This window comes from Siphateles boraxobius, unplaced genomic scaffold (genome assembly GCF_051911475.1).
Source record: "Siphateles boraxobius isolate OS27281-9 unplaced genomic scaffold, OSU_SipBor_1 29, whole genome shotgun sequence".
Lineage (NCBI taxonomy): Eukaryota > Metazoa > Chordata > Actinopteri > Cypriniformes > Leuciscidae > Siphateles > Siphateles boraxobius.
The window spans coordinates 20,813,349-20,833,450 of record NW_027508908.1 but is presented as its reverse complement, the minus strand read 5'-3'; the positions used below and the strand labels follow the sequence as shown (position 1 = coordinate 20,833,450).

The 20,102-nt window shown below is 36.0% G+C and overlaps 1 protein-coding gene across 1 annotated transcript in view; it reads left to right on the top strand.

The window, feature by feature from the left end:
• The window catches only part of vps8 (VPS8 subunit of CORVET complex), a 138,627-nt gene that overhangs the window by 47,807 nt on the left and 70,718 nt on the right, over nt 1-20,102 (top strand). Inside the window, exons 24-34 of the mRNA XM_077246890.1 lie at nt 1,288-1,330; nt 1,410-1,482; nt 8,113-8,232; nt 8,372-8,443; nt 11,488-11,607; nt 12,016-12,072; nt 12,175-12,257; nt 13,489-13,573; nt 13,661-13,759; nt 15,501-15,590; nt 20,027-20,073. Coding sequence (XP_077103005.1) covers nt 1,288-1,330; nt 1,410-1,482; nt 8,113-8,232; nt 8,372-8,443; nt 11,488-11,607; nt 12,016-12,072; nt 12,175-12,257; nt 13,489-13,573; nt 13,661-13,759; nt 15,501-15,590; nt 20,027-20,073 — 889 coding nt within the window. The remainder of the gene's footprint in view (nt 1-1,287; nt 1,331-1,409; nt 1,483-8,112; nt 8,233-8,371; nt 8,444-11,487; nt 11,608-12,015; nt 12,073-12,174; nt 12,258-13,488; nt 13,574-13,660; nt 13,760-15,500; nt 15,591-20,026; nt 20,074-20,102) is intronic.

Sequence of the window (20,102 nt, the reverse complement as noted above, 5' to 3'; positions counted from 1 at the left end):
TTTATGGCTGGAGCTATCTCAGAAAATGTCCGTTTCTTTTTCTTTTCTTTTTTTACTGTGCATTGAAAAATGGATTTTGTTTGATTTGGTAGAGTAGTTGGATTAGGTATCAAGTCAAGTCAAGTCATGCTCATTTATATAGCGCTTTTAACAATGTAGATTGTTTCAAAGCAGCTTTACAGAGATAAACATATAATTTAAGGTAACAGAGATTGGTTTAGTTTTATAGTGGTTCTTGAAAAATGTTTTTTCCAGCTAAAGTTAGTTTTGATTGATTCACTTCCATCTAAATGATCATTTGTTATTAAATTAGGGGCCGCTAAGACGACACCGCTCTCTCTAAACAGACTTTAAACGTGAACCTGTGATAGACGCTGATGGCGTTCACATGCGCATTAAGAATTGATTCAATAGTTATGTGCGTTTGAATATATGTGCGCAGGTTTGTAATTCCTTACAAACCATGCCTAAACAAACTACTTGTCTTGTCTATAAATTTTGATGCAGAATTTTATTTTATCTTATCACTTTGGGTAGGTACGCGAACCGAAAAAATCCACAACGCTTTATCTGTACAGTGGTATAGCGATCCTCCATAAGGAGAGAGTATCATTAACTAACAATTAGCAATTTTGTAAAGCATTTATTAGTTTAGGTTAATGTTAATTTATAAATATAGTAATGATAGTTGTAGTGCTGAACTACAAAATAATATTTTGAACTAGTCAAAATAAAACCAAAACCGCCATGTGGCTTGCGATTATCAAATCACAAAGGCTGTGATATAATTAAATAAATATTAGCACTGTGTGTTCGGCAATGAGTTCTTGTACGTTATGATTTTGCACAGTGTCTCAGTTCAGAGTAAATGCTGCTCCACACAAACTCCATCTCTGAGTTTGTTTAACATGCATTTAAGAACGCATAAATATGCAAAAGTAAATGATGTAAATTTAATCTTACCATAGTGAATTGGAATAAGGCAAGAAGACAATGTGAACACTGTTTGTTTGTTTATTTATTTACTTGCACAATAATTATAAGTTAATTGAAGCAAAAACATTTGTATTTGTATTTATACATTTTTTATATAAATATTTATGTAACATTACTATGGTCAAAATGTATAAAATCTGCCAAGAACACTGATATTAATAGATGATATATGTATAATATAATAACAGTGTAAATGATTTAAAAAATTTAAATTTTAAAAACAATTCTGAAATCAGCTAATGCTGAACTGCAGTGTACATAATCACATTTTCCATTTGTTTCCCATCACAGATGAACATGTTGTGATGGGAAATAAACTGCTGGTGTACATCAGGTGAGGTGACTTTGTACGCAAGTACTGCAATAATGCACAGTTGCAGGCCATAACACATCTGTTCTTTCTCCTCTGCCAGCTGTTGTTTGGCAGGACGTGCCTATCCGTTAGGTGACATTCCTGAAGATCTGGTGCCTCAGGTGAAAAACCAGGTAACTAGTTTGATTAAACCCAGATAGCATTGAGCGAAAGTGTATTGTTTGGTTAGCAAGTGTACTGCTAATTTCTGCATTCACACGCTCATGTTACATACAGTTGAACACCACAACACTCATGTCTGTTCTGTTTGTATGAGTCACGCCACTCTTTCTGCCTCAGTTTTATACAGCACAGATCCCATAGAAAACAGAAGCGCGTGCGTGTTTAGTATTCTCAGCAGTTTGCTCTCAGCAGGGCTTTTTCCTCTTTGTTGCCCATCCAAAGTGCTCAAGCAATTCGTTCAGGGATGGACAACCTCCAAAGGAACTTAAATACAGACATGGATCTCACACACAACCAAAAGCTAGTCTCTCTCTCTCTCTCTCTCTCTCTCTCTCTCTCTCTCTCTATCTCTCTCTCTCTCTCTCTCTCTCTCTCTCTCTCTCTCTCTCTCTCTCTCTCTCTCTCTCTCTCTCACTCTCTCTCTCACTCTCTCACTCTCATAGAGTGCTGTCAAACTCTGTAAGTTTGAGTGAAAAGCGTGACAGACTGGGTTGTTTACCTCAATGATGTGTAGAAATGATCTGTACTCAGACAAGACAAAATGTTCTGGGAAAAAAGCATTGGGTTTCAAGATGGGCTGCAGTATACACACTGCAAGAAGAAAGATCCATAGAAAAACTGAAAATGTGCGGGTAATTTTCTTTCAGGACATTATCGGTTAAGTTTAGAGACATTCCTTTTAACCCTAAAACACAACAAAGCACTTATGAAAACACATATTTGTGAATACAATTATGTAAAATGATTCATTATGTAAAATAGTAACCGTACATAGGGTCCCATTTTTACAGAATTTTCTTTGAGTGCAAAATATGTATATATATATATATATATATATATATATATATATATATATATATATATATATATATATATATATATATGTATGTATGTATGTATATACAGGTACATGTAGAACACAGAAGTTTACAAAGTACAATACAATATAAGTTATGCAGGGAGTATTAAAATGAGAGAGGGATTTTTGATCTTGTGTGTGAATTTGGCATATCATCTTTGGGCCCTAAGGGGTCATGTTCAAAGAGACACATGTGCCCAGAGAGACTCCTGTTCCTCTTTGATCCTTCAACACACTGACACACATGCACACATTCCTCTACAGTCACACACACACACACACACACACACACACACACACACACACACACACACACACACACACACACACACACACACACACACACACACACATACACACACACACACACATACACACACACACACACACACACACACACACAGTGTCATATCTGCAGGTCCGTGTCCTTGAGCCCATCCTCCTCCCAGCTGTAAAACACAACATTGGCGTCGCAAAGATGAGCACCTTCAAATGATGCCCAATTACATCTTTTAATGTGTGTGTGAATAGGAGATAATGACTAACCTTTTGGTACGTGCTGCTCTCACACAAACACACACGCTAGTGGGCAACTCTACCACCTGGTCACCATGGCAACTAGTCAGCCCTGTACTGTACTCCGATGAGAATGGGTTGAATTTCGATTTAGTTATTGTGTAGAGGGATTGGCCCCCGAGTATATATGCAGAACAAATGAGAGAGATTTGAATATTACAGTGTTTTTTTTTAACACTTCACTTGAAACCTATAGAATTCATATTTTCATAATGTGTTCATTAATTCCTTGTCATACATTACATCTTTTTAGCAACAATTACAAGCTCAGTTAATACATTATGGCCCGGTTTTACAGACAGGGCTTAGATTAAGCCAGGATTAGGCCTTAGTTCAATTATGGGATTTAAGTGACTTTTATAAACGTACCTTAGAAAAAAACATTACTGATGTGCATCTTGAGACAAAACAATGGCACAAACATATTTTAATAGAATATAATAGAATACCACTTTATTGTCCAAAAAATGTTTTTGGTCTCACCAGACCTATAAAAACATCACTATACAAACATGAACATATATAAACATACCAACATCATATCACATCGGTGCCGTACAGTACATCTCTCTGCCCATCACATCACATCACATCACTGAAGTTTACCCCATACACACCGTGTATGATATACTTTCTGTCCAGTAAAATACCATTTAGTGCGATTTAATCATTAAATTTATTGCACTAGGTATAAAAGATTGCTTATAGATCTTCCTGTTTGCCAGAGGCACTCTGTCAAGTCAAGTCGAGTCATCTTCGTTAATATAGCGCTTTTAACAATACGGACTGTTTCAAAGCAGCTTTACAGTGATAATAGGAAATTAAAGTAACATTGATTGGTTTGGCTTTACAGCAGCTCTAGAATAAAGTTATTGTCCAGCTAAAGTTTTGATTGATTCACTTCCGTCGCAACGATCATTAGTTGTTAACTTAGGGGCTGCTAACACGACACCGTTCTAACAGAAAATTCTTTAATGCTATCCGGCCGCTCATCTGCATAAAACAGTGCCTGGTGGCTCTGAGAATTTTTTATCGCTTCCGCGTAGCCACGTGAATCGGAATTATCCCGACAATGTTTTATCAGTACAGAGGTAAAGGGAAGGAGGCCGTCACAAGGGAGAGACTAGTTGACACTTGAGGACTGTGTTGTCGTTGTGTCCAGGCACAGGTCCTTCATCAGATCCAGATACGGCCTGGATACGGCGGACTGCGGTAAACCTCGGGATAAACAGAGAGACCAATATTAGCGTAGACGCCATCCTTCTAATGATGTACAAAGTACATCAGGATATATGGGAAGTGTTCCCGGTTCCGGCTGATCTAAACTATGCAGCCTAACATTGAATTATAGTAGAAGTCTATAATGTGTTATGTGTATGCTAAGCCAAAGAGATGTGTTTTTAGTCTAGATTTGAACTGACAGACTGTGTCTGCTTCCCGGACAATGTTAGGATGTTTGTTCCAAAGTTTTGGTGCTAAATAGGAAAAGGATCTACCGCCAGCAGTCGATTTTGATATTCTAGGTATTGTCAACTGGCCGGAATTTTGAGATCGCAATAGACGTGAAGGACTATAATGTGTTAAGAGCTCGCTCAAGTACTGGGGAGCTAAACCATTTAGTGCGTTGTAACTAATCAGCAATATTTTAAAATGTATACGATGTTTAATAGGGAGCCAATGCAGTGTTGACAGAACCGCGCTAATATGGTCGTACTTCCTGGTTCTGGTAAGAACTTTAGCTGCTGCTTTTTGGACAAGCTGTAATTTGTTTATAAAGCGTGCAGGGCAACCACCCATAATGGCATTACAATAATCTAGCCTTGATGTCATGAACGCATTAACTAATTCTTCTGCATTTGTCATTGAGAGCATATGACGTAATTTAGATATATTTTTTAGATGGAAAATGCGGTTTTACAGTTACTAGACACGTGACTTTCAAATGAAAGATTGCTATCAAAGAACACACCCAGGTTCCTAACCGACGATGAGGATTTGACAGAGCAGCCATCAAGTGTTAGACAGTATTCTAGGTTATTACGTGAGGAATTTTTTTGTCCAATAATTAGAATCTCTGTTTTTTCAGAATTAAGTTATAGGAAATGACTAGTCATCCAGTTTTTTATATCAGCTATGCATTCCGTTAATTTGGTGAATTGGTAAGTTTCGTCAGGGCTTGATGAAATATAGAGCTGAGTATCATCAGCATAACAGTGAAAACTAATGCCATACTTCTTAATGATATCTCCTAAGGGTAGCATGTACAGAGTGAACAGCAACGGTCCTAGTACTGATCCTTGTGGTACACCATACTGAACTTTTGATCGATAATACATCTCTTCATTTACTGCTACAAACTGATAACGGTCAGATAAGTATGATTTAAATCATGCTAGTGCAATTCCACTAATGCCAATATAATTTTCGAGTCCATTTAAAAGAATGTTGTGGTCGATAGTATCAAATGCAGCACTAAGATCGAGTAACACCAATAGCGAGATACAACCATGATCGTATGATAAGAGCAAATCATTTGTGACTCTAATGAGAGCTATCTCAGTACTATGGTACGGTCTAAATCCTGACTGAAAATCCTTGTAGATACCATTTCTTTCTAAAAAGGAACATAGTTGTGTGGATACTGCCTTTTCTAGTATCTTTGACAGGAAAGGTAGTTTCGAGATCGGCCTGTAGTTGACTAATTCTGTAGGATCAAGTTGTGTTTTTTTAACAAGCGGTTTAATCATAGCCAGCTTAAAAGTTTTCGGTACGTATCCTTATGACAAAGATGAATTAATGATATTGAGAAGAGGATCTATGACCTCTGGAAGCATCTCTTTCAATAGTTTAGTCGGTATAGGGTCTAACATACATGTTGTCGATTTAGATGATTTAACGAGTTTAGAAAATTCTTCCTCTCCTATAGCAATGAATGAATCGAATTTTTCGTCATTGAGACTGCAATGCACTGTCTGATGCAATACTGTAGTAGACGGTTGCATAGTTATAATTGTTTTCCTGATATTATCAATCTTATAAGTGAAGTAGGTCATAAAGTCATTAATGTTTTGCTGCTTGCAAACTTCTGGGCTTGAAACTTTATTTTTCGTCAGTTTAGCAACTGTTTCGAATAAATACCTAGGGTTTTGTTTATTTTCTTCTAATAGGGTTGAAAAATAAGTAGATCTAGCAGTTTTAAAAGCCTCTCTGTATGCAATCGAGCTCTCCTTCCATGAAATGCGAAATACCTCTAGTTTTGTTTTCTTCCAGTTTCGCTCCATTTTTCTGGCTGCTCTCTTTAGGGCCTGAGTGTGCTCGTTGTACCACGGCGTTGGACTATTTTCTTTAAGCGCAACGGAGCAACTGTGTCTAAAGTGCTGGAAAGGAGAGTGTTAAGAAGTTTATGTCGCAATATCGAGTTCTTCTAAGCTATCTGGGATGCAGAGATGATGAAACCGATCAGGAAGATTATTAATAAAGCAATTTTTAGTGGCAGAAGTGATAGGTCTAACATATTTTTAACACGGAGTCGGCTTTGCAGACTTGGCTAAATGAAGTTTACACGACACTAGATCGACTACACGACACTCTGTATCGTTGTCCTGAAGGCAGCAGCACAAACTCAATATGGAGGGGGTTGTTTATTGTCCTCAATGATGCTCAGGGCCTTTCTATATAGAGCTGTACAGGACTGGCCAACTTATTTTTGTTTAAAAAAAATTTAAGTGTTAAGTGACCGAGCCAGACCGAGATATTAAACACGAGAATACTCTATCAGTCTGACATTCACTTTCTCCAGGATGTTTTGACTAACACCAAACTCCTTCAGTGTCCTAATTAAAAACATTCTCTGCCCAGCTTTTTTACAGATGCAATCAGTATTTTCAGTGAAACTCAATTTATCATCCACGTGTGAACCTAGATACTTAAAACTGTTTACTATCTCCACTGTTTGACCACAGAGAGTAAGCGACAGGGATGGTTCTGCATGATGTAAAATCAGCTCCTTTGTTTTCACAGCATTAATTGACAGATAGCTAGACCTACACCATTGCTCCAGCCTGGAAACCTGAGCTAAATAATCAGACACAGCATCATTCTTATAAAAAAGACCAACTAAGGCCATATCATCAGCATATTTAAATAGTTTATAATTTCTTTATAATAAGATATGTCAGTGCAAGTTGCTTTCAGTTAAAACTGCTCAAACATGCATTTTAGTCTGGGACTAGGCTTAAGCCTTGTCTGTTAAACCGGGGGTTTAATAGTTACCTTTTCATGGTTACACAATAATGCATACATGCATAAGGCACACATCAAAACAAATGCCATAACAAAGGAAATTTAAGTTGTTGCATTGATCAGAATTGACTTTAAAGAATTTTACATTGGTACAAAAACGTTTGTTTTCCTGCTTATATATACAGTATTTCTCAAAGAATACTGAAAAAAGTATCACTGTTTCCACAAAAATATTAAGCAGCACAACTGTCAACTCTCTGTGATGATAATAAGAAATATTTCTTGAGCACCAAATCATCATATTAGACTGATTTCTAAAGGATCATGTGACACTGAAGACTGGAGTAATGATGCGGAAAATTCAGCTGTCACATCACAGGAATTAATTACACTAAAACATATTAATATTGTAAGCTATTTTAAATCATAGTGATATCTCTCAATATTACTGGTTTACTATTTGTTGTTCTTGCAGCCTTTGTGGAGACTTCTTCCAAATTGTATCAACCCCAACATTTTGAACAGTGAATAAATTAATTTAGGCATCACAACATTATAATATACAGTATAAAAATGGATATTCATTTGGAGATTTGCTAAAAATTATATTGTTTAATTAGTGTTTTTAAAGATTAACTTTAAGTGTTAGATTACAGCAAAGGTAATCTAAATGCACAAAAAACAGCAGTATCTGCAATTACGTATATATCCAGAATCGACCAATACTCTACCTCTTAGTTAAAAAAAACCCTCCAATATCTGCCTACAAGCAATATGATGGTGATATATCATTCATCCTTAATTAGAGTTAAAAATATCTTTATTATCAATTTATACAGTACTTCCAGGATTCATTAAAAAGCAGTGTTGTGCATTTAATATGGTATTTCTGAATCTATTCCAGGTGTTTGAGTTCCTCATTCGTCTGCACTCGGTGGAGGCTGCACTGGAAGAGGAAGTGTATCCCTACATCCGAACTCTCCTGCACTTCGACACTCGAGAGTTCCTCAATGTCCTGGCGCTGGTGTGCATTAGTTAATCCATAACTCAATAAGTATTACTCAATACATGAGTGCTCTAGTAATGTGTTATGTTCTAGTCAGGGTGTACTGTAGTTAATTTGCCCTTTCAGATCTGAATGTTAATATATCCTTGCTTCACAGACATTTGAGGACTTCAAGAATGACAAACAGGCTCTGGAGTATCAGCAAAGGATTGTGGACATTTTACTGAAGGTGACTGAAACATATTTCACACTCTTTGTTTTTTGCCCCTCTTTGTCTCACACACACACACACACACACACACAAACACACACACACACACACACACAGACACAGACACACACAGACACACACACACACACACACACACAGACACACACACACACACACACACACACACACACACACACACACACACACACACACACACACGTAGTGTTTCCATATTTTATGGGGACTTTCCATAGACATAATGATTTTTATACTGTACAAACTGTATATTCTATTCTCTTACACTAACCCTACCCCTAAACCTATCCATCACAGAAAACTTTCTGCATTTTTACATTTTCAAAAAACATCACTTAGTATGATTTATAAGCTGTTTTCCTCATGGGGACCAAAAAATGTCCCCACACGAACAAGGATTTCAGATATTGCCATCCTTATGGGGACATTTTGTCCCCATAATGTAGGGTTTACCAGGCCACACACACACACACACACAGACACAGACACACACACACACACACACACACAGACACACACACACACACAGACACACACAGACACACACACACACTTTCCCTCTATTTGTGTAAAAAGCTTTAGTCATTGGAATGTAAATCATGTGAATGGGATCATTTTATCTGCTGGAGAACCGGCTCAGTCCTGCAGTCTTCCTCCCTTTCCTCATCACAGCTCATTCAAGAGTCCTCAACAACTCAAATCATCATCAGTCATCTCTCTCTCTCTCTCTGCTTCTTCTCTCTCCGTTTCTCTCTCTCCATCTGTAATCATTTTTTCATTCATAATAGACAGAGACCAGGCCCCAACTGAATCTCTCATAACTCTGCCAAAAATTCAGCAAAACTTAATGCTCGTCTTTTTCAAACTTTTTACCATTTTTGAAACCATTTTACATTTTACATGAATTACACAGATTAAAAAAGCTCTCTATTACAAGTTCTGCTTGGATTAAATTTCTCTAAGATTCCAAACTTGAGTGAGTGATTTATAGAAAGCCTGGGTTTATGTTTTTGAAGAAAGATAATACTACTCTGAAAAAAAAATCGAAGTAGCATTTACAAGCATGTTTTCAAGTAAGGCTACACACAATTCTTGATGGCTTTAATTAGAAATTCCCAAGTAAAGTTCTAATTGCTACAATCTTTTTTATTAAAACTCCTGACTGCTTACTATTTTTGTTTTACTTTACTCTAATTCATTTGTGAAGTATTAATACTTATTATGTGTTCAGTAAAAATATCTGAACATAAGGCAATAACACCAACAGACAACATTTTACTAAATTATTTATATTCAATGTCTGAATAGTAAATAAATTACCAATTCGTAAAAAAATAAAGCAGTTCTAGCGCTTGCATTAATCGTCTGTCATGTTAAAATGTAAAATAATATACTTACAAGCCAAACACAGATGTAGTTTGCTAAGGACTGCATTAGCTAGCAAATCAGTTTGTTAGGATGTAAACTCAACTAGGTTAGCTGTATTAATTGTTTAACTCGGTTATCAATGTCATAATAAAACAGAACTAAAATTACAGACGTTATCCAAAATCCTGTTAACATTCAGGAGACCACACGAACATTATCAATAACTCGATAAAAAGATCCTGCATCATGACTTAATTACAAGAAAGTTAAAAACTCCTGGAATTCGCTTTGTATGTTACTAAATGGCTTAATAATTAAAAACTGTACCACATACTGTGGTTTAATCTCCTTCCTTGAGTAAAATCTTCTGAAATGCGATGGAAAAACTTCCATTGGACAAGACACATTGAATTAAATATGACTTTGAAGTAGGGATGCTCCGATCAGGATTTTTGCAGCCGATACCGATAGCCGATTTCTTGTCATGGTGATCGGCCGATACCAATGCTTAATATACTTAATATAAGACAAATATAAATACAAACAAAATGGAGCAGTCTGATGCAGCCCACAAGGTTTAATTAAACATTGTCCAATAGTAAACTTTGGAGGACAACATTAACATTAAAATCACCTAAAATAGAGAAGTCTGATGTAACTTAAACCTTGTCCAATACAAGTCTGAGCAAAAAATAAATAAATAAATCATTTAAACTCCTAAAATAACAAATTGGAGTAGTTTGATGATACTCATTAGAAGGGATGGGGATTTCAAGTACAAATAATATTCGAAGATGGCTGAGTATTATTCGATTATTATTTGAAAATCGCATCCCTCCCCCATATGCACACACACACATGCATGTATAGGCCACACACGAGAAAAGCGGAGTGGTCTGACTTTAAATATAACTTAAAAACATAAATATACATTTCATATTTGTTTTATATTATATAATGTTCTTTTTTAAATTTCATCAATGTTGATTATGAAAAAGGAACCGCGTGAGATAAGGTAAGATAGGATCATAAGATGCCCAATATATCAGGAGACATTTGGAGTGGATCAGATATGATTTTGACCACTTAATTAAGTTTTGTTTTGTAGAAAGCCATTCTTTAAAGTGAATTTCGTTTCGTAAAAATTGTATCTTAATTTCAATCAATGTTTCATCAACCAATTGGCTGGATTTAATAAATAAGAAGCGAAATATCGCAGACAATATAATAGCACACGGAGGCGCCCGCAAAGCTTGAAAAAAACAACAATTCAAATCGATAAGAAATGGGGTAGCCTACTCTCTGTTTATGTAGGCTAATCCATATGAAGTGTGCAAGGCGCGTTCACTACATGCGAAGATGGCGTCAACATCGCCTACTGTTTTGACGTCATCAAATTGTGATCGGTTTGTGAGATCGGCCAAGTTTAGTGAGTACCGATCGAGTTATAAAATGTGATTATCGGCTGATTTCGATCTCTAGCTGATCGATGGAGCATCCCTACTTTGAAGTAGAACGACTGCAATAGTGTTTTCTTGCAAAAAATTATCAAATAATATCAAATAATCTTTGTTTTATTTACAACTTAAGAAAAAACATGTTTGCAGTGTCTATAAACACACGCTAACAAATTCCCTGTGTGTGTGCACACTTTCCAGGTTATGGTGGACAATTCCGACTTCACCCCATCTCAGGTCGGCTGTCTTTTCACCTTCTTGGCTCGACAACTTGCCAAAGCAGATAATACCCTCTTTGTTAACCGGAAGCTGTTTGACCAGGTGAAGTGTCTGTATGCTTTTTTTCATAGTCCATTTTTTTAGTCCCTCACCTTTTCCATCTACAGTATTCTGGCTTTTTTAAATGTTTGATCAGAGCTGTAATGGTAACATCAAAAGATTTCTAAGAAGGTGTTAGTTTTGGATATTAAAATTAGCAACTTCTGTAAAAATAGCTCACCCACATTAGAAGCGGTATGCTTGTTTTTCTGCACGTTAAATATTTCATGATTTTGCACCCTGCACTGAGGCCTGATCTAAATTAATCACATCAATTTAAAATCAGTCTGGAAGTATTTCAGCTACTGTCAGGAAAGTTGACACTTGGGATTTCAGTATTATTCTACCGTTCCTACATGGGAAGATGTTTTGCCGAAGTGTCTTTTATCCGTTGCTCATTATCTTTTGCAGGTTCTAGAGTTTCTATGTAGTCCAGATGATGACTCCAGACATACAGAAAGACAGCAGGTATAAACACAAAACCCGTCTTAAAACGCTGCTTAATTTGACTCAAGATTAGTTAAAAGATTGATTGATCTTCACATGATGTGTTGATTTTGGTTGTGTCAGGTTCTGCTGGAGCTGCTGCAGGTCGGTGGCGTGGTCCAGTTTGATGAAGGCCGTCTCCTTGAGCTCGCAGAGAAGGCAGAGTTGTAAGATACCATCCAATCAGAAAGCAAAACAGTTTAGATTCATCCACCAAACAAATAAACAGCTGAAGTGTTTCGACTTCATAGTCAAAATGAGTTTGCCCCCCCTTTATTTTTTGAATGATGAGGATTTGATCCATCTTCTAAAGTACAACATAAACAAGCCATTCATAGCATCAAAACAAATCATAATTTTTAAGGGTCCTGCATATGTTTCAAGGTGACATATATTTCCATATTCTATGGAAATGTGGTTGATTAATTAAATTTACCTCATAGAGTCAACTCACTAATATGCACCTTAATTAGGTTACTGTAATAGAACATTTCTGTTACAGATACATAAATGTTAGTTATATATTTTCTTGCCAGAATAAATTAAGTGCACATGGGTGAGACTATGTCCAGACTAAGACTATGTCCAGATCATATTTCACCCTGAAATCAAAAGAAAGAAATTAGAAATTATATTTATATATATATATATATATATATATATATATATATATATTTATTTTTAAGCATTAATTAAAAGACTATTTAAGCATATTACATTGGTTACAAAAACAAAAACAATTCAAATAAATGTTCTATTGAGCTTAATGTATTCATCAAAGAATCCTGAAAAATTATCACCATATCCACAAAAATATTTAGCTGTTTTCTTAATTGCTAACAATAAGAAACTGTGATTTTTAAATTGTAATAATAGTTCACAATATTACTGTTTTACTGTATTTTGACCAAATAAATACTGTTTCTTAAAAAAAAAAGCGTGAAAATATCTTACTAATCCTAAACTTTTGAACAGTAGTGCACCGGTATATCATGAAAGTATTTGTTGCACAGACTTAATGCTGATTTAAAAAATTTTTCTTGCATTAAAGTAAAGTAATGAGAATGTAATGATAATCACCTTTAAGGAAAATGAGGGGAAAAATGTGGTTAATTGTGTTGAAATGTCTCAATGCAAAAAGAAAAAAAGTTAATTGGCCTAAAAATAGTCACATGGAAATTACTACCAGGAAAATTAGTTTCAGTAAGCGTATGTAATCCACTCTAATCTAGACTTCAAAAGCCACGAGGTTGCAGTTAAATCATAATAAATAAATGATAATGAATGCAGTTGAATGTATCATATTGATTTCCTCAAGGTGAAGACATTGAAATTGTGATCTTTATACTGAAGATCAAACCTTTCTATTGTTGTCTCTCTTTTTGTTCTCTCTTTCAGTTATCAAATCTGTGAGTTTATGTATGAAAAAAAGCACCTTTACGACAAAATAGTCGACTGCTACCTGAAAGACTCTTTGAGAAAGGTACTCGACCTCAATCGCTCCGTTTTCACTCTTTTCTTTCCTGTCATTCCTGTTATTCCTTTACTTAATCTTTATCTCTAACTCCAGGAAGAGCTCTTCAACTACATCCATAACATTCTGTCCATGCCAGGCTACAGCTCAGAGGAGAAACATTTGGTGTGGGTCAAAGCCCTTCAACACATCAAGGTGAGTCAAACAAGGCTTCAAATAATTCTTCCTCTTGCACACTCCAGGTAGAGAGAGCTCAGGCATCAGTAAGCTAATTTTAAGCCTCATCAGGCCCTGCTCTCTCTCATCTTGTTCAGTCAATGGTCTTTGTCCAAATTACTTCCTCTGATTCTGATTGTTCAAATTGAGAACACTAAAATCAGTTGATGCCACCACGTCGTTTGACAGTCTTTCGGTTGAGTCCACATTGAAAATCTGGCTTCAATCTTTGAAATAAATTTGTTTTTTAGAAACATGAAACATAAAATAAAGGATAAATGAAAATGATGATTTGCAAAATTGTGACTGAACATGTCAGCTTATTTGCAGAAATTATGTTGTTGCTTCAATTGAAGCACAAAAGATACTCTTTGAACATGCTGGACTACAATGATCATCATTTTGTTCAAACTTGTGGAGTCCTTGTCAGTTCGAGCCTACGGTATCATATTTGATACAGGCCTGTACATTACCTAAATGTTCAAAACTTTGCTGAGAGACCGGCGGTACACAAATTTCAACATGCCTTCTGATTGATAATTTATACTTTTATAGTAAGTAAAAGGCCTTTTAGTATAATTCTGTAAACTGTAAGTATAGATGTTATATTGTTAGTAATATATTTCAAGATAAACACTTACCTGACTGAAGCAAATTAGGTTCACCTAATGATCCATACATCATGTTTTAGAAAAATCATGTTAAAATGTGAGAATCAGATATGATACAACAGGCTTTTGAGGCTTTTTATTTGGTCATCTCTCATAATTGTATTGTCAAATCACCCTTTATTCATATTGCCCTTTACAGAGATAACTCGAAAATAATGCAACAAAGTTTGTTTCTACAAGAAAATAGAGTCATAGTCCAGCTTACGTAAATTCAGTGATGGTTTATTTTTGTTATAAAAACGTTAATCATTTAGTTCATTTTTTATATATATGTATATAGCCGCTCTGGAGAAAACCGTGATGTCATTGTCCAGCTCAGTTCAGTTCTCATATAATGGTGTCAATGCAGGCAGATCAATATTATTATTGAATATTAAGTGTCCCCAACTAAGCAAGCCAAAAGCTAAAGGCGACAGTGGCATGGAACCGAAAATGGAACCGAAACTCCATCAGGTGACAGAATGGAGAAAAAGAAAAAAGAAACCAGGCTCAGTCTGGGGCCAGTTCTCCTCTGGCCAATGAACGAACAGTGTACAGGTCCTTCAAAAAAATTAGCATATTGTGATAAAGTTCATTATTTTCCATAATGTAATGATAAAAATTAAACTAGACCGATTCCAGACCTTGGGGGACCTGCGGAAGCAGTGGACTGAGTCTGGAGTAGAAACATCCAGAGCCACTGTGCACGGGCGTGTGCAGGAAATGGGCTACAGGTGCCGCATTCCCCAGGTCAAGCCACTTTTGAACCAGAAACAGCGGCAGAAGCAGCACTTTTTTTTTTTTTTGTCTAAATGTTCAACTGTTCCTTTTCAAATAATAGAAAATAATTTGCACAATTATTTAATATGTCAGGCTTTGCAGGGTTAAAGCAACAACAAAAATAAAAATAAGAAATTATTATTATTGCCAATGACATTTGTAATAAAAAAAGAGTTTATAAAAATGCTTTTTATATTTGCTATATTTGAAACCTGATACGTTGGTGAAACCTGATTTTTTTTTTTTTTTTTTAAATCTCATCAGTTCTTCTCATTGTTTTTCTGTTGTAGGATTTGGTCAGCTTAAACTCGGCTAAGACAGCTGAGCTGGTGGCGGTGCACTTTGCGGATGAGGTGCAGTCCATCATCACATCTCTGCAGGTATGCAACATGACCTTGGCTTCATGGGAGTGTTAAAAAGCTCCACTATCCCGTTAGCACATGTTCCAGACACGTTGAAATGAAGGTTCAAATCCGCCCTATACTGTTTTCTGATGGCATTCTACATTACATTCAGTTACATGACATCAGAACAATTATTACATTCGCTGAAAAATACAGAGAAACTTAAATGCACTCTGTTGCGCACACACACACAATCTATTTTTCGACAGACTGGACTGTTAAGAAAAGCACTTCTAAAGGAGCCTGTCAGTGTTGTATTATGTTTTTGATTCCCCTTTGGTGTGTGTTAATGTGTTTGTGCATTGTCTCTTCTCCTATTCACTCATCTTAAGATAGTGTCAGTGAATGTCTGTTAGAGGGAAGAGGCCCCCCTGAGGTACCACGTGTGTGCGTTTCAGTAAATGGATTAGGCTCTATCTGCAGTGCTGTGTGTAATTGGGTTTGCGTTATCTTTCGCACACTGTCAGGAAGGTGCTAATTGAAAAGCCTGCTTGTGCAAACATATGTGCCGATAAGAAGAAGATACAAGGGGAATGAGGGGAAAATAAACAAGTTTGAAGGTTTTTTTTCACAGTCAAAGACTAGTGTGAGAATAACATTAATACTGTTTTAATGATTTGTAGTTCATTTAAGTATGGAGCATTTTGTAAAGTGATGATGATGATGATGAGGACAAGAATAATATTGGTCAAACTGAACAGATTTTTACTCTCATAGGCCAGACCCATGACATGCTCAGGGTTAACCATTTTATATCTTTTTATTATTATTATTATTATTATTATTATTATTATTATTTTTTTTTTTTTTTTTTGCAGGAGTGTAGATCTCAGTATGCAGGCACTGAATTGATAGCTTCAGTGATTATAAAGGGAGCGCTCTTTGCTAGATTTTCTTTATAACCATATAATTTGAATAAAAGTTTTGTTTTCCATGCTGCTCACTACACTGCAACGTTTCTGGATTTTCAAATTTATTTAATTGTGTGATTGATTCCAAAACTGCAATGATTGATGGTGATATAGCCATGGCGTTAGCATACAAAACAATCTGGTACTGAATGTCAAAATAGATGTGAATTAATTAAATGAAAACTTATAGACCTGCCACTTGTTCTATGTAATGTCTGAAAGTTTATTTGCCCTTTACTTTATTTTATTTTCCCCCCACTTCCACTCTTTTTTAGAAACAACGTTTACTTATAATTATAATCACCTTAAATTAGAAACTAATTTATTTTAATTCATATTTTTATTTTCAAATAGTTAAATAAAATAGTAAAATAGTTCCAAAAGTGTTTTGTATTCATACCAACTACTGGAATGTTGGTATCGTGACAACCCTTCAAATTGCAGTGTGAGAGTTTGTTCTTGTCATCAAAGTACATAAAGGAAGGATTGGTGGTTGTTTTAACACCATTTCTTTCTTACTTTCTTTCTTTTTTTTTTCTTTCTTTCTTTCTTTCTTTCTTTTTTTTCATTTAAATCTGGATAAAGCAGTTGCATTAACTGCTTAGTTCATAATTGAGTTCATTTCGAGTTCATAATTTAAGCCAGCTACATGAGAAAGATAGATTGGATTAATTTTAATCTGAAAAGTAAGTCTAGATACAGTACTACTGGTCGATCGATATTAGATTTTACAGATAACGATAAGTTTGGACCATGCTGTCAGATAACCGATTGATCCACCAATAAATTTTAAAATGGACAATGAATTAAAACAAACATAAAACAGTACTGAACTTTAATAAAAAAAAAAGAAAGAAAACAGTACTGAACCATGAAAATGTACTGTACTTTTTAAATTTAAATAGTAATACACTGCCTGGCCAAAAAAAAGTCCCTTTTTTGGATTTAAATAGGCAAATGCTTAAGGGTCTATGATTGGATCATTATTGCAGTGATTATTATGTTCCTGCCATTTTATATGTTTGGTTTTTTCTAACCCTAATTGGGTAAGAACAGTTCTTCTAACCCTAATTGATGGAGTGTGTAGCTTTTCATTTTTTAAACAACCATGTAGGAAGACACATCATGGCCATATTCCAGGATGACAATATCAAGATTCATCAGGCTCTAATAGTAAAAGATTGTTTGGGAGGGAGCATGATGAATCATTTTCACACATGAATTGGGACCTCTGAGCCCAGACCTTAAATTCATTGAAAGTCTTTGGGATGTGCTGGATGAGACTTTACAGAGTGCTGGACTCTTGCATTGTCAATACAAGATCTTGACCAAAAATGTATGCACCTCTTAAATAAATGTTGTGATTTTTTGTTGAATATTTAATCATATTAATATCTAATCAAATTTACAAAATATGTGTTGCAGTGGCGATTAAAAATAAGCATAAAGTTTGCTTTCTCATGTCAGTAGCTTTAAATATGCAACTTCGCTGCATAACGAATGCATAAAAGTGACCAGCTTGATATAAAGTAAAGCAAAATAGATGGTGACAATCATGACATTAAACATTTTAGTTGGTGTTTTTGTCACACATTGTTTTAACTGCTTGAGGTACTACTAATGTTAGCGTCCTCTCAGCCTCGACAGCAAACATAATGCTGTTCTCCACTAATGCTGCATCTAGTCAACAAATGGATTACTTTATAATGATATAAAACATGTACTATAGACATCAGGGGGTGTTTAAGGTCAATACGGGCCCCTATGCTCAGGGATTTTAGAACCCCATTAATAATTTAAATTATAGCCATTAATAATTTTAATTATCGGCCTATAATTCATTGTATAATAGACCTAACTGTTTTTTAAACATTTACAATGAGTAAGTTAAACTCTTTAATCTTTAATTATCCTCACAGCGCGTCGGTCATGCGGTGATGCACTATAAAATAATTGTGGGGCATATAAATTGTAATATTACTTTAATAATAAAAGTAGCCTAATAATAATGACAATTTAATACATTATTGGAAAAGCCCAATCATTGTGACATCGAGGGTAATGTAACATTAATCCGTCATGCACGCTATTCGCTTGTCAATTGCCTGTTATATTAAAACCTCCTTTCAGTAACATTTGCAATATATTAGAGGAAATATAAATAAAGAAAACCCGTTAAACAGAGGCCCCCTGATCATGTGGGCCCCTAGGCTGTATCCTAGGTTAGCCTATGTGTTAATCTGCCCCTGGTATCTGAAGTGTCCCAGCGCGCAGTCTTGAGGCGTCGTGTTTTTATTTTAGTGTTTTATTTCGTCCCTAGAGGACGCTCTCGTACTGTATAATGACAGCCGACCCTTCTCAGCCACTCCAGCAACCCAGAAAAACTATCGGTATAAACTGTTGCCGATAACCGAGGCTAAAATATCAAAGGTCACATTCTGGATTCTTGTAGTGCATACTTGGCCTCTAAAATGTCTAATGTACATGATATCTAATTTCAAACATTTAATCTGTTAGACACATATCTGGCTTCATCTGGCTGTACTCTATTAACCCCTCTTGTGTAGTATTATAACAAACTCATACTTCTATGAGTAAAAGTTCTGAAAGTCTTTTGAGGAGGGATCTACATACCGACTCGGTTACTAACGTAACCTTGGTTCCCTGAGAAGAGGGAACGAGTATTGGTTAAGTAGCTTACGCTGTGGGAAAACTCCTTTTCTTGAGAATATTGACGCCAAATTTTTAAAACGCAGTGCAGCTGCACATAGCTGAGCGTCTAGCGCAGTCATTGGCTGTGCTGCGGCAACTGCACGAACCTATGGCGAGGCGGCTCAGGCGCGCGAAACAATCAGGCCGCTTCGCTCCCAGGCGCGTCGGAGACCGCCAGAATGGGCGTGGCTTATAGCTATATTAGCCCCCATTTCTGCCATAAAATCAGGTTTAAATCGACTCAAGTGATCCCCTGACTTAAGCACAGTAGCACGGCTGGTTACGCTATACTTGTTCCCTCTTCTCAGGGAACCGAGGTTACGTTAGTAACCAAGTCGTTCCCTTTCGAGAAGTCCCTCTCGAAGAGGTCTCAAGATCTGTACATGTGTGCTGCTCGAGGTCTCTCACAGTTTTAAGCACGCACGGTGTTTTGACAGGGGTTCCCATAGCGTAAGCTACTTGCGCAATACGTATAAAGCGATATGTTTCCCAATCAGGACATCAGTAAAGGTAAGGTTACCAGAGGGAAGCCATGCTTTCCTCTTACCAAACAGCTCTCTCTTCTTCTACTCACTACCTGTTTTTAAACTTAGCGTAAAGGAACAATAGTGTCCCCTAATGGTGGGTAGTAGAATAGCACCATAAGTAACATTTAACTGTTACAGTATTTGAAGCAAATAACCAATATTGGCAGAATATTGATAAAAGATACCAGGGTTGTACTTCTGCATGACTGCAATCTGTTTGAAAGTGAATCATATTTTGATGTTGAGCTCTCTGTGTCTGCAGGATGACTATTTGGTGTTCCAGTTTCTGAAGTGCCTCCTGGACCCCAGGTAATAATAGCAGTACCCTCCCCAACACT